The following is a 12,536-nucleotide window of genomic DNA, read 5'->3' as shown; positions in this document are numbered from 1 at the left end:
CTGAGCATCCCAGGTGATGGCCAGGAGCAGCCATCCCTTCCCCGAGGTGAGGGCCCAGAGGGTAAGAAGCACCAAGAGGAGGCACACAGCCCCTCCTGGACAGCACAGCTCCAGCCCGGAGCAAGCACATGTGGCAGCAGCATGAGGGACCCACTGCATTACTCTGCCGGCAGTGGGGAGTGCTCGGCAGGGCTGGGGCTGCCAGGCTTGTCCCCAAAGAGGGAACTGAAGCGGGCACGCCGTTCCAGGAGCAGCTGGCAGCCCACACTGGAGGTCAGCCCTGACAGGCAGTGTGCCCGCACGATGCCCGCCTGCCCACCCGACACCAGCCAGCCGTGCGAGTCCAGGTTGGGGCTGAAGCGCACCTGCAGGAGCAGAAGGAGGTCAGGAGGAAAGGGTCCAAGGTGCTGGGACCCCTGCACCCAGAAAGCGGCATGGATAGCAGGGCAGAAGCAGATGCTGCCTGCAGCAGCCACAGCCTCCTGCCTGCGGCCTCCCAGGCTACAAGCAGGGCTGTGGGCTTGGTGCAGCCCCTCTCACCTTGTGCAGGGACTCCAGCTGCAGCCGGTCGAGGCTCAGCTCTGCCTTCACCTCCTGTGTGTGCATCCTGCGCATGGGCTCCCGGCTGGGGAAGTTCTTGAAGCTGCGCTGTGAAGTGGCGGCACCGCCATGGGCTGCGTGCCGGGGCAGGAGCACCGCACGCAGAGGTCCTGGCAGCACCAGGACCGCAGCAGGGGCAGGTGCTGCTTGGCCAGGGAACACAGCTTGCCCTCAGGGTCACCCACCAAAAAGCCACAGCAAAGGGCAGCTGGAGCCAGACCACAGGGTGGGCCTGGGCAGGGTGGCTGGAGCACGGCATACCCCCACCAGCGCCTCTGATCCAGACTCGCTCCCTCTCTCCAGGGGGCCCTTGGGCACAGCCTGGCCCTGCTGCCCCATGCCAACCCCTCTGAACACGGGCTGGCACACTGGGAGTGGGGGTCCTGGCAGCCTGTGACCTTCTAGGCTCCTCCCCAGGGCTGGGGACTTGACTGCTGCCACAGCCAGGACACCAAGCCATGCTCCCCACCACCCTGCGACCAGGCAGCCAGGAGCTCCCTTGCCTGGGGGACCCTAGCCCAGGCTGGCAAGGCAGCCAAGGCTTTACAGAGGGCAGGTGGCAGGGCAGCCCATCCCCTTGCTCTCAGGGCAGCCAGCCTGGGCTCTGCCAGAGGTGAGGGGCTGCCACAACATCTGAGCTGTGTCTCCTTGCCCTGCCGCCCCCACTGCCCAGGCACAACCCCACAGGCCCTGCTCACGGTCAGGACCACCCAGCCCTGCCCCTGCCCCCTCCTACCAGGTCTGTGTCCCAGAATCGGATGTAGCTCTTGGTCACCATCTCGCTGTAGAGCCTGGTCTTCGGCAGTGCCTGCTCACCACCCTCCGACCCGGCGGTGCTGCAGGGCAGCAGATCAGCTTTGTAGATGGGCTGTTAGGGAGATTGGGCTCAGGGCAGAGCAGAGGGTCCATCTGCTTCCCCGCACACAGGACCACCAGACACTGAGCAGGCCTGGAGGCCCTGGGATCCCTGCGCCGCAGCACGGTGGGTCTGGGGCAGAGAGAGGAAGGAGGTGCTGCCATAACAGCGGGGGCAAACCGGGCCAGGCCTGCCCCATGCATGAGCTGAACCCCAAAGGTCCCATCCCCAGGGCCAAGGCTGCTATCACCAGCACCCTTCCCCACCAGGCAGCCCCTGCCTGGGTGGGAAGGGCACAACACACACATGCCTGTCAGGCAGACATGCAGGCATGTCCTTAAGGAAGCAGAGACCCTGACACCAGCTCAGGATGCTCTTCCAGCGACCCAGGAACACAACTCCCACCCTGCCCAGCCCCACACGTCAGATGGGCCCGGCTGAGCACGACAGCCTCTTACAAATCTGCGGTCTGAGGACCGCTTGACGTTGAGGGGGTTGATGGCCAGGTCAGGCAGCACCGCAGCCACCAGCTCGCCAGTGATGTCTCCCGCAGCCACTGTGTTCAGCCAGTCCGAGCCAGATATGCTCTGCAGGAACATACAGCTCTAAGGCGCAGGGTTCCAACAGGCTCCCCACCAGCACCACAAATGCCAACCCCCAGGTACCACCTTCCACCCCGTGGGGAGGGATGGGCTCAGAAGTGCAGCCAGCTTGGACACAGGCAGGGACACCACCTCGTGTGGCTGCCATGGTTCCTCATCCAAAGGGCAGAGGGTGACCCCCAGGGCCAGGGTCTCGCATGGCCAGGCAGTCACCCCCCATCCATGAGCCATGGGACCCAGCTGGCACCGAGTTTGGGGCAGATGCCCACCCCGCCTCCGACATGGCCCCAGGACAGAACTGCCCTGCACCAGCCTCTTACCCACACAGTCCCCTTGCGAGGGGCCACAAAATAAGCCTTGAAGCCCAAGTACCCAGCGTCAATGTAGTGGATCCCACAGAGACCATAACTGCAACAGAAAGGGGATGGATGAGGACAGAGCTCTGCACTGCCACCCTGACACGGCAAAAGCCAGGCAGCAGCCCACCTCCCCAGAGACCCCAGGACCCAGGCGGATTGGAGAGGGGGTGTCCTTGCTCTAGCAGCACATGACAAGGCAGCTCAGGGCAGTTCCTGGAGGCTGAGAACACACCAAAACCCCAGAATCCTTCTGCCAACTTGTGTCAGCCTGGAGCCACACAGGAGCCCCACTGCCCAGCCCAGCTTGGGGGCCTTCATCCTTCCCCCCACCCAGCTTGCTCATGCCCCAGGGTGGCCCAGCTGAAGGGATGCCAGCACTGCGCAGCTGTGGTGTTGCCCGGCACAAGCACAGCCTGCTCCTGCCATGGCATAGATGGATGCTCCCAGGCAGGGAGAGACCAGAGGGGCCCCTGGGGAGTAAGGCCAGACCCCAGCAGCAAGGCTGGCCCCCAGGCAGACCAGTCACTGCAACAGCCCCAGAACTCACGAGGCATAGCAGTTGTCCTGGGCCACGGTGACCCCGTTGTAGGGCAGCAGCCAGGCCACCTCAGTGCTGAGGAACCGCTTGATGCTGTTGATGGGCTCATAGAGCCGCCGCAGGTCCCAGAACTTGATCTTACGGTCGCTCCCTGCCGTGACCAGGAAGTTGCTGAGAACCAGGAGAAAGGCAGCACTGAGATCCCAGCGCAGGGCTGTGCCCTGTCCCTGCTGCAGGGATGAGGTGGTCCTGGCTTGGCAGCACAGCACTGCTCCCGCAGGCAGCGGCTCAAGCCCTCTTCCTCTAACACCCAACCCAGCCTCTCTGGTGCTCCAGAGGGCCAAGGGCCACCAGCACAGAGTCCTCTTAAGCCCATCTTGGCAAAGGAGCCTCATCCGCAGGAGCAAGCGTGTTCTCCCAGGCAGCACCTGCAACAGCTCTCCTGCCCTCACCTGTCAGCCTTGCACCACTCTATGCTCCGGACTGCGTGGTCATGGGCTAGAAAGCACCGGAAAGGGTAGAGCTTGAGGGAGCCATCGGGCTGGCGCACACACTGCAGCAGGGACTTGGTGAGCAGGTTCCAGACAGCCACAGTGCCTGTAGGACAAAACCTGTGCTTGTGATGAGCTGCACGGCAACTGCACCAGTGCTGCAGAGGACACCCAGCACTGCAGCATGGGACCCAAGACAGTGCATAGCTGCAGAACAGGCAACAGCCCAGGCAGGGGCTGCAGGAGCTGCGAGGCAGAGCAGTTGAGCCAAGGCTGGAGCCACAGCTGGGGCTTAGAGCAGGACAGGACAGCTCGGGTACAGCAGGTCCTGGCAGCACAGCACAGAGCTGTGGATCGCCTGAAGCCAGGCACAAAACTGCATCCAGGCAAGTCAGACAGATGTGGATTAAGTCAGAGCCACATCCTGGAGCTGACAAGTGCTGGCGGCCAGCCCATGATAAGCCTTCCCCCCATACCAGGGACGGGCTGAGAGGATCCTGCACGGTGCCTGCTGCTTGCTGCTGCTCAGCCCGATGCTGCCCCCATACCTCACCCTCAGGATCCCCCATTACCTGCCCCAGGCTGAGGCCAGAGGAGCAGGAAGCTCCACATGTCTCTGCCTGCTACAGGGCAAGGGCTGCTCCCCCAGGGCTCTGCCACAGGATGCAGGCCCTTCTTGTGCAGGAGCAGGACTCACCATCATAAAAGCCAGCTGCAAGGTGATGATGGGGCTTGGATGGCATCCAGGAGAGGCTAAAGCACTGGCCACACTCGGACGCATTCCCTGCCTGGACGGAGCCCACCTGGAGCGTGGCAATACACTGCACCTGAAAGCCAAAGGACAGACATCAGCCGCAGCTCCACGCTGGTGTCATCTGCATCCCAAGAGCCACGGACACCCAGGTCTGCGAGCACAGCTCTGCTCTGCCACTGCAAACAGCCCAGGCCAGCAAGCTCTGCAGGCATCCCGACTCCCTCCCCAGCTCTCCCACCTGCAGCAGCCAGGAGGCTCACTGAGTGCCAGCCCTGATGGGGGACCGCGGTGGTAGAGGACACTGACCTTGCAGATAATGTGTTTGTGGAAGGACCCATCTAGAAAAGAGCAGAGGAGGGTCAGGACAGGCACCAGCTCTCCTAGAAGCTCCCTGTGGCACAAGCTGCTCAGCAGCCCTGAGCAGGGCTCCCAGTCCCTGTCCTGTCACCCATCAGGACCAGTGTCCCCATGGCAGGCAAGCACACCCAGCAGCAGCAAACAGAGCGCACATAGGAGCAAATACCAGGCACTAGCAGGACCTCTAGGAGCCAGACCTGCCTGCACTGGAGAAAGCAGCATCCTGAAAGGCACCACAGGCAGAGAGAAGGCAGGGCTGACGTTCCCCCCACCCCGCAATCTTCTCCCCACCATGACCAGCTGCCTGCCTTGATAGAAGACACATTCAGAAACTTGAAGGGATCCAGTGACACATAGGGACCAGACCAGACTGTGACCACTTGAGGGAGGAAAAAAGGAGCTGTGTGGGACAGACTGCTCTGCCAGGCAAAGGCAGCTGGTGATGGGGGCTGGAGCAGCGCAGGCAGCCACTCCTGGGGAGGGCAGACTGCGCAGAGACCTCTGCGCCAAACGGCTCAGGACGAGGCACCTGCAGGACCTCCCATGCACCAGCTTTGTCCGCCAGAGACAGACAAGGTGCTGCAGGTCCTCTCTCATGCACATCTTGGGCTGGAAGGGCTCCCCCCAGCAGCACGGGGCCGTTCTTGGGCGCAGCGAGCACCAGACAAGCACGTCCGCACCCCGGAGCGTGACAGCTGCAGGCAGAGGCAGCGTCTTGCAGAGATACCGAGGAGCCATACATCTTCTCTGGCACCTCCGTGACAGCCAGGGCACATGCAGAGAGCAGCCCCAGGCTCTGTCACATGGAGGCACCAGGTAGGTGCAGGTACCCGGAGCCCCAGGGAAAGCCAGCACAGCCACACCGACCCGGGAGCTGCCGGCAGAGCCCCAGCGCACCGCAGGCTGGCACTGATCCCACGGCTGCAAACCAGCACCCCCAGCCCGGCTGTGAGGCACAAGGACAGTACGTGCCGCCGCAGCCAGGCTGACACTACGTGACAGGACCGGCCCGTCCGCAGGAGCTTTGCAGGCTGGGGAAGAACACACGCCTGCCGCAAGCTCCCCACGTGGGGCCTGCGGCAGCCAGCGCAAACCACCCGGAGCCGGCACGGGAAAGGGGGGCGGGAAAGGCAGTGCTGGCAGATGGCGTGGGGCCGGCGCAGGCAGCAGTGCAACGTGCTGAGGGGGTCGGTAGCCATGCTCGAGTGCAGGAAACCTATTTCCCATTGTCAGCCACGGACGCGCGGGCCGTCAGCCACGGCTGAGCAACCACGAGCAGCACGTGCAGGTCATCAATCTCGCTTGGCTCCCAGCAGATGAGACTATTACAAGCACCATTAGCCTGAGCCAGCCAAGTGCTCAGAGCTCCAGGTCTCTGCTATGACAAACAGCTCAAGCCAGGCTGGAATAAGCAGCTCTGCCGTAACAGGACACGCTCGCAGCAGCAAGTGGGGAGATGGGGGAAGATTCGGGAACACACTCGCACAGCTATATCTCACCCTCAACCCCACTCCAGTCACATCATCGCTGCCAAGAGCTCCCTCCCGATGCACCCAGCTGCAGGTAGGGCTGGCTTGGGAGCCGTGGCCTGGCTGGGCTGTCCCAGCAGCCCCCTGAGACTTGACCCTGCCTTTGGGCCAGTGGTGCTTTGACATCCTCCGACATCAAAAAGCCACCTTACTCCCCCTGCCACAGTGCCTTGCTGTCAGAAGCCATGCTGGAGGTGGCAACAGCTGCTAGTCCCAAGACTGGAGGTGTGTGTGCCAGGGCTCACTGCTCTGGGCACAGTCCTGCTGCATCTGGTGAGCGGGACTTGCCCCACAGCTGTGCCCCAGCACAGCCCCCCCATCCTGGCACAGCAGGCTTCCAGGGCTCGCACGCTGCCCACCCCGGCACAGTGGGACAAGGGCCAGGACGCCCCTGCCTGGCGGCGCAGCTCTTCCTACCTTTTACCTGGGTTCTCTTGGAGTGCTGCAGGGCGCTGGGGTGCGGGAGGGAGTACAGCAGCACCTTGCCAACCGAGAAGGCCACAGCCAGCAGGCCCAGCCGGCTCATCTGTGGGTGCTGTGGAATGACACACGGGCTCAGCCCCTGGGTCACCATCCCCTACCTTGGAAAGCAAGGCTTTAGCGAGGGCACGGACTTAGGAGCCCTGGGGGAAACCAAAGGTGGCCCCCAGCGCCCAGACAGCCCTTCTAGCAGCACACTCACCTTCCTGGCAGCAGTGGGTGGCTCCCAGGCACCACTGGGGCAGAACTTCATGTCCCAGACGCAGCCATGATCAGCAGCAATGGCATAGGCCAGCCTGGCTTTGTCAGCAGTGCTGCAGGCATGGGTTGAGCCATAAAGAATGCTGCAGCTTGTGCCCAGCAGCTCCAGTATACACCAGCAGCTTCCAGTGTACACCAGCAGCGAAGGTGGCTGCCAGTACAGCCCCCATGGGGTTCAGGCTGGCAGCTCTGGGAGAGGATGAACCTCACCACACACTCAGCCACAGAGGGACAAGGGGTACAGGCAGCCCCTGGCCCCTTCCCCAGGGGTCTGTTCCCCAGGCGAGGCCACTCACCCCTGCTCCTGCTGCAGCGTGCCCAGGCCCCAGAGCTGCAGGAGCGCGGGGCCCCTGTGGAGCCCAGCCACGCTGTGTGTCTCCTCCATGCTCCCATGGCAGTAGACAGCCACGTATTGAGAGGCCGCTGAGCCCTCCGGGGACGGGCACCACTCCATTGCCCACACAGGGCCACCCACGAAGAAAGACACATCCAGGCGTTCCTTGTGGGGCTGCAGGGAGTTGAACCTGCCAGCAAGGAGGCATGTAAGGGCACAGGGGGTAAGAGCAGCGCTGCTGTGGGGCGGGAGTGTGTGGGCTGGGCAGAGCAGCACCCAGCTGGTGCAGAGCCCTGGCACGGGGCTGGGGAGCAGTGGGACCCCAAGGCACGCTGCATGGGCTGGCTGATCAGCCAACAGCTGCTCCTCCTGTCCCAGGGCAACCACCTGGCCCTTGGACCTGCTGGAACCGAAGCCCTGGGGGTTACTGCCTGCCCTAAACACAACAGCCACCACCCTGGCAGTGCCCCGGGGCACCCTGTCACGGACCTGTTTACCCTGTACAAGACACCTTCGTCTTCGATGCCCTCCCGCTGGATGGAGAAGAGGGGAGACCTGTCCTCTGCTGGCAGGTACGGGGCAGCTTCGCTGGGGAGGCAGAAGAAGGTGAGAAGATGTCTCCCCACCCCTGCCCCTCACCCAGTCATGCCCCAGCATGCCCTGGCACCCACCCCAGCCTCCACACAGTCCGGTGTATCCTACTGCTGGCCACCCTCAGGACTACTCAAACTCCATGGCCAAATCCATGAGACCCTCAAAGCCCACGACAGAAAGCTCCACCCTTTCTGCTGGGGCCTAATCCTGCCAGAGGAGTGGGGGAGTACAATGCTCAATGTGCCCTTGTTTTCTCCTAGCCCTGATGGCTGGGGCCACCCACCGTTCCCACACCAGTTCACCCCAAACATTGCCAGGACCTGCTCATCACACAGCCTGAGTGCAGGCAGCGCCTGTGCCACATGTCCTTCCCAGCCCCTCTCCCCTCCTGCATTGCTCCGATGGTACCTTTCAGAGAGACATGTCCACTTATGCACCAAAGGGATCCAGTCGGGGAATTCCCACTGCGAGTACTTCTGATCTCGCCTGCAGCAGATGCACCAGATGTCAGCACAGCCCTGTTGCCCAGCCCAGTCCCTACCTCGGGCACAGGCAGCCCCCCTGCCCACACCCTGCCTGCAGCACAGAGCTGCCTCTGCCCACAATTAAGGCCAAAGAGCTCATGCCTGGACTCACAGCTGAAGGACACTGTGCCATCCCTAGTGGCTGCCAGCAGAACGCCGACAATCCCAACAGCACACGCTCCTTTGCTCTCATGCCTGTGATAGCGATGCTACCCAGGGCACCAACAGCCACTGCTCCCCCCATAGCCCACCCAAACACCCCAGCACGCCAATGCCCCTACTCACAGGCTGCAGGTGAGGCTGGAGCACTTCTCCACTGGGGCCATGATGGAGTTGTGGAAGCCATTGGGAGCAAGGCCTCGGCACTGGGGCTTGGATCTCTGGGCACAAGAGAAGACTCAGAGCAGGACCTAGCCAAAGGGCCTGGCCCGGACTGCCTCTACCTGCCCAAATGTTCCCACAAGCTCCTGGGGGGACCTGCCCACCCTAAACAGCAACAATGCAGCCCACAAACACTGAGCTCTCCCACAGCCACAGCAGCAGCAGTCACCAAGACCATGTCACACTGGGCTGAAGACACAAAGTGCCATTCTGGGGACTTCCACGAACTACAGGACAGCCCCCAGGATCCTGCCTTTACCTCCCCATCAGCTTCAGCAGGAGCCCAAGAACCTGCACCCTCTCCCAGGAGTACCTGTCGCCCTGTCCCCATTCACCCTCACTTGGAGCTGCCTCTGCCCACAATTAAGGCCAAAGAGCTCGTGCCTGGACTCACAGCTGAAGGACACTGTGCCATCCCTGAGTCCTGCTTCAGAGCTGTCCTGCCCCAAACAGCCGGTGTGGGGGCACCACACGACAGTTCAGACACTTTGTGTTGTTCATGCCAGGCCAAAGGTAAGAAGTGGCCAGGGCAGAGACCTTGCCCTTAACCCTGCCCTTACCCCTGCAGACGACACCTTCCCACCATGTCCTCGGAGCACCTCCAGCTCTGGCTCCGACACCTCACTGAGTGGTGCATCACTCCCCTCCTCCTCCTCTGCCTGTAGCAACACCTCCTTCGAGGGCACAAAGTCAGAATCTTGTGCAGGATCATCACTATCTGTTTCCTCCTCCTTCCTCCTCCGGCTCCGACGCTTTTTCTGCACATGCTCAACCTCTGGCTCCGGCTCTTGGGCACCCTCAGTGGGAGCTGGAGGCTGGTACACAGATGTCAGCTCCTCTGCCAGCTCTTGCAGGTACAGCAAAGCCCTGGGACACCAAAGACACAAAGGTGAGCAGAGGGACCACACAGGGACCAGCCAGCCCTCCCTCCAGGACCATGTGGGTCTGGGCAAGAAATTTGCTCCAGCCCTGCCTAGCCAGGCTTCAGCAGAGCCTGTCTCGATGCACTGCCAGCCTCCCAGCTGGCCACTCAGGCAACCAGCATCCCCTGCAACCTCCCCAGGGAACACCAGACTCCTTGGGTCTCTGGCAGTAGGCAGAGGAATGCATCCAGCAATCAAAAAAGCAGCATATGTCCCTTTGCCAGCCAGAAGGCAGGAAAGCCAGAGCTCCTCCTGCAAGTGCCCTCAGCCAAGGGAGTTCCCGTATCAGCTACTGCACCCTCCCTCTGCTCAGCAGAGTGAGGGGACTGGGGCACTGCAACCTGCCAGCTCTGCTGTGCAAACCCAGGGCTGCACAGGCACTTGGAGGGCAAAGGCATTGCCTGAGCTGCCTTCACAGACCACAGAGCACATGGGCTCCTCCCAGGACTCTCCTTTAAGCAGCACATTGCTTGCACAGCTTGCTCTGCTCCCCCCCAACCCCAAACAAGCCTGTCCTGGCTTTGTCAGGAATGAAGGAAACCTATTCCCCACCGCAGATGGCCCAATGCCATCAAAGACCCACTGCACGCAAACTCATCTACAGCCCCTGCTCCTGGATCCAAACACATTGTTCTAAAGCAGGAAAGGACTGTTCTATGAGGAATCAGTCTGTCCCACCAATGTGGGACAAAGTCCTTCAGGGAAGACACCAAGACCCCCAAAGCAAGGCGGAGGTCTTGATGAACCACTCTGAATGCAGTGTCCACCTGTCCTTCCATCCTGCCCCTCGCCCCCACCCCTGGACGCCCGCATCCGCTGCCCCCGCTTACACTTTGGCTGCTCGCCTCTTGGGGCGCCCGCCGCGGGGGGTCTCCAGGCCCTCCGCTGCCTCGCTGCTCCCCAGCATCTTCTGCACGCAGATGGGCTCCTGGGTCGGGCACTCCAGGTCCTGAGACAGTTTCAGCAGCAGCATCTCCGTCTTGGACTTTCGCCCGCGCTTCCTCGGTGCCTTTGGAGGTGGCACGGCCCCGTTCTCAGAGGTCCTCGAGGGCTCACCACAGCCCTCGGCCTCCGCAGGGGCTGGGTCACTGGGGTCACTAGGATGACTTTTTGGTTTTTTGTTTTGGACAGGTTTTTTCTGGGACTTGGCAGCTTCTACTCCCTCCTCAGAGTGGGCCGAAGCATCCACATCTCTGAACGGTGACAATTCCCCTGCCCAAAAATAACAGCTGGACTTAGCACGAAAGCACAGCGGGGCTGTGCCACCGCCCTGGGCACCGAGACCGCCGGGCTGCAGCCGCGCCCGGTCGCGACCAAACACGTTCCCAGGAGCACTGGTGCGGCTCAGCTCCGGGCCGGCCGCGGCACCGCACGGTACCCAGGGAGCCACCCCCGCCCGCGCCCCCCCGGGCACCCTCGCAGCAGCAGACGCGGCCCCAGGCACCCCCACCCCGGTACGTACGGAGCGGCCGGGGCTCGCCCTCCCGCGCCCGGCTGCGGCTGCGGCCGGCGGCAGCCGATTCCCGTCCCGAGCGGCCCCGGCGGCTCCGCTCCCGGCAGCGCGGCCCGCGGGCGGCGCTGGACGCCATCCGGGCGGGTCCCCACGGGCTCCCGGAGCCGCCGCCGCCGCCCCGTCGCGGGCCGCGCAGCCAGCACGGAACCGGATCCGGAAGCCGAAGCGCGGCTGTGGCGCGGAGGGATCGCGTCACGCCGGCAACGTCATTACCGAAAGGCTCCGCGCCCTCCCCCATCGCGTGACAGCGCCGCGGGCGCGCACAGCCCCACGCTCATCGAAGCCGAGCCTCCGGGGCCGTGCGGGGAAACGGCACCGCTCCAGGAGTGAACATAGAGGCGCGTGGACGGGAAAGCGCGGGGTCCGCGGGACCCCCCGCCGACGGGGTACGCGCGTGAGCATAATGGAACGGGCCCAGGATTTGCACGGTGATGAAGCAGAGAGTAGCACAGGAATAACGCCGTTACACGGCGTGGAGAAAACACTGCACACCCGCCGCTAAAATTATCGAACAATACTGACAACTCCTCATTGTAAATAGACCACAACTGTTTTTTAACCGTGCGAGCCAGGGGAGAGCGCGAACGCAGTCCCCCACTACCACAAATTATGCAGTCGAGTTTCCCGCATTTGGGGAAATCGCAGGGGTCAGCACACCCGGAGTGCAGGGGATGAGCCTCGCCCTGGGAAAACCACCTGCCTGATCATGGTGTCTCCCCTGCCAGGTAAGTATGAACACCCGCCCCGCAACACAACCCCGCACAACAACGCACGCGCACCCACAACGCGGCCACCGCCGAACACGCGCGCGGAACACGACACGACACGCGCCCCGCGCATGCCCGACGCCACGCGCCCGCACGACGCCGCGGACGCCCGTGGCCGCCGCCGGCCCCGACCGGGGACGGGCCCCCAGCAGCCCGCGCGGCGCCTCATCTGCATGGACACGCCCACGCCCCGACCGCCCCGCCTCGCTCCGCCCCGGCCGCGGGAGGACGCTCCTGCCGGGGCCGGGGCCGGGCCGCGGGGCACCGCCGCCGGTAACGTCCGGTCCCACCGCCTGCCGCGGGCGCCTCCGCCGGGCCGGCTCCAGCCGCCGCCGCCGCCTCTCGCCACAGACACCCCCCTGCCCCCTTCCCGCGGCCCCTGGGACACCGGCACCGCCCGGTGCTGCGCGGGGCTCGGCCGGCCAGAGCCTCCGAGGGCCGGGCAGCCGGCGGAAGGGTCGCAGGTGCCCTGGGAGCACGGGGGCTTCCAGCGCTGGGCCCCCCACCCCATCGCCCATCCCGGCCGCTGGGCTGTATGAGCCTTTACAGCCGTCAGTCCCAGCCCTGCTGCCTGCCCCTCTCTTTCCGCCAGCCCCGGGGCAGGCGGCGCCGCTCCTCTGGCCTCCGTGCTGCCTGGGCCTCCTTCCAGTGTACCCGTTGCCTTCAAGGCAGC

At 63.7% G+C, this 12,536-nt stretch overlaps 2 protein-coding genes across 3 annotated transcripts in view; both read right to left on the bottom strand.

Annotated features, from left to right (window-relative positions):
* The window catches only part of LOC308064088 (uncharacterized protein), a gene marked incomplete at its 5' end in the record, with an annotated part of 75,860 nt that overhangs the window by 61,749 nt on the left and 1,575 nt on the right, over positions 1 to 12,536 (bottom strand). The window contains one exon of the mRNA XM_080388012.1: positions 12,051 to 12,404. Coding sequence (XP_080244138.1) covers positions 12,051 to 12,404 — 354 coding nt within the window. The remainder of the gene's footprint in view (positions 1 to 12,050; positions 12,405 to 12,536) is intronic.
* On the bottom strand, positions 30 to 11,349 carry GTF3C2 (general transcription factor IIIC subunit 2). 2 transcript variants are annotated; one of them, XM_080390227.1, is made up of 18 exons: positions 11,046 to 11,349; positions 10,414 to 10,795; positions 9,221 to 9,527; positions 8,565 to 8,659; positions 8,164 to 8,241; positions 7,651 to 7,749; positions 7,124 to 7,351; positions 6,769 to 6,880; positions 6,504 to 6,621; positions 4,507 to 4,538; positions 4,144 to 4,273; positions 3,408 to 3,552; positions 2,965 to 3,126; positions 2,379 to 2,466; positions 1,915 to 2,043; positions 1,337 to 1,468; positions 541 to 648; positions 31 to 365 (listed from the first exon to the last, which is right to left on the bottom strand). In XM_080390227.1, the coding sequence occupies exons 1-18, from the start codon at positions 11,332 to 11,334 to the stop codon at positions 159 to 161; spliced, it is 2,841 nt and encodes a 946-aa protein (XP_080246353.1). In that variant the 5' UTR covers positions 11,335 to 11,349; the 3' UTR covers positions 31 to 158. The 2 variants fall into 2 exon arrangements, with proteins under 2 accessions (XP_080246354.1, XP_080246353.1); XM_080390228.1 differs by lacking the exon at positions 7,651 to 7,749 and having other exon boundaries at positions 30 to 365.

This window comes from Falco punctatus (genome assembly GCF_963210335.1).
Source record: "Falco punctatus genome assembly, chromosome: 5".
Classification (NCBI taxonomy): domain Eukaryota; kingdom Metazoa; phylum Chordata; class Aves; order Falconiformes; family Falconidae; genus Falco; species Falco punctatus.
This window is presented reverse-complemented; position numbering and strand designations above follow the sequence as displayed.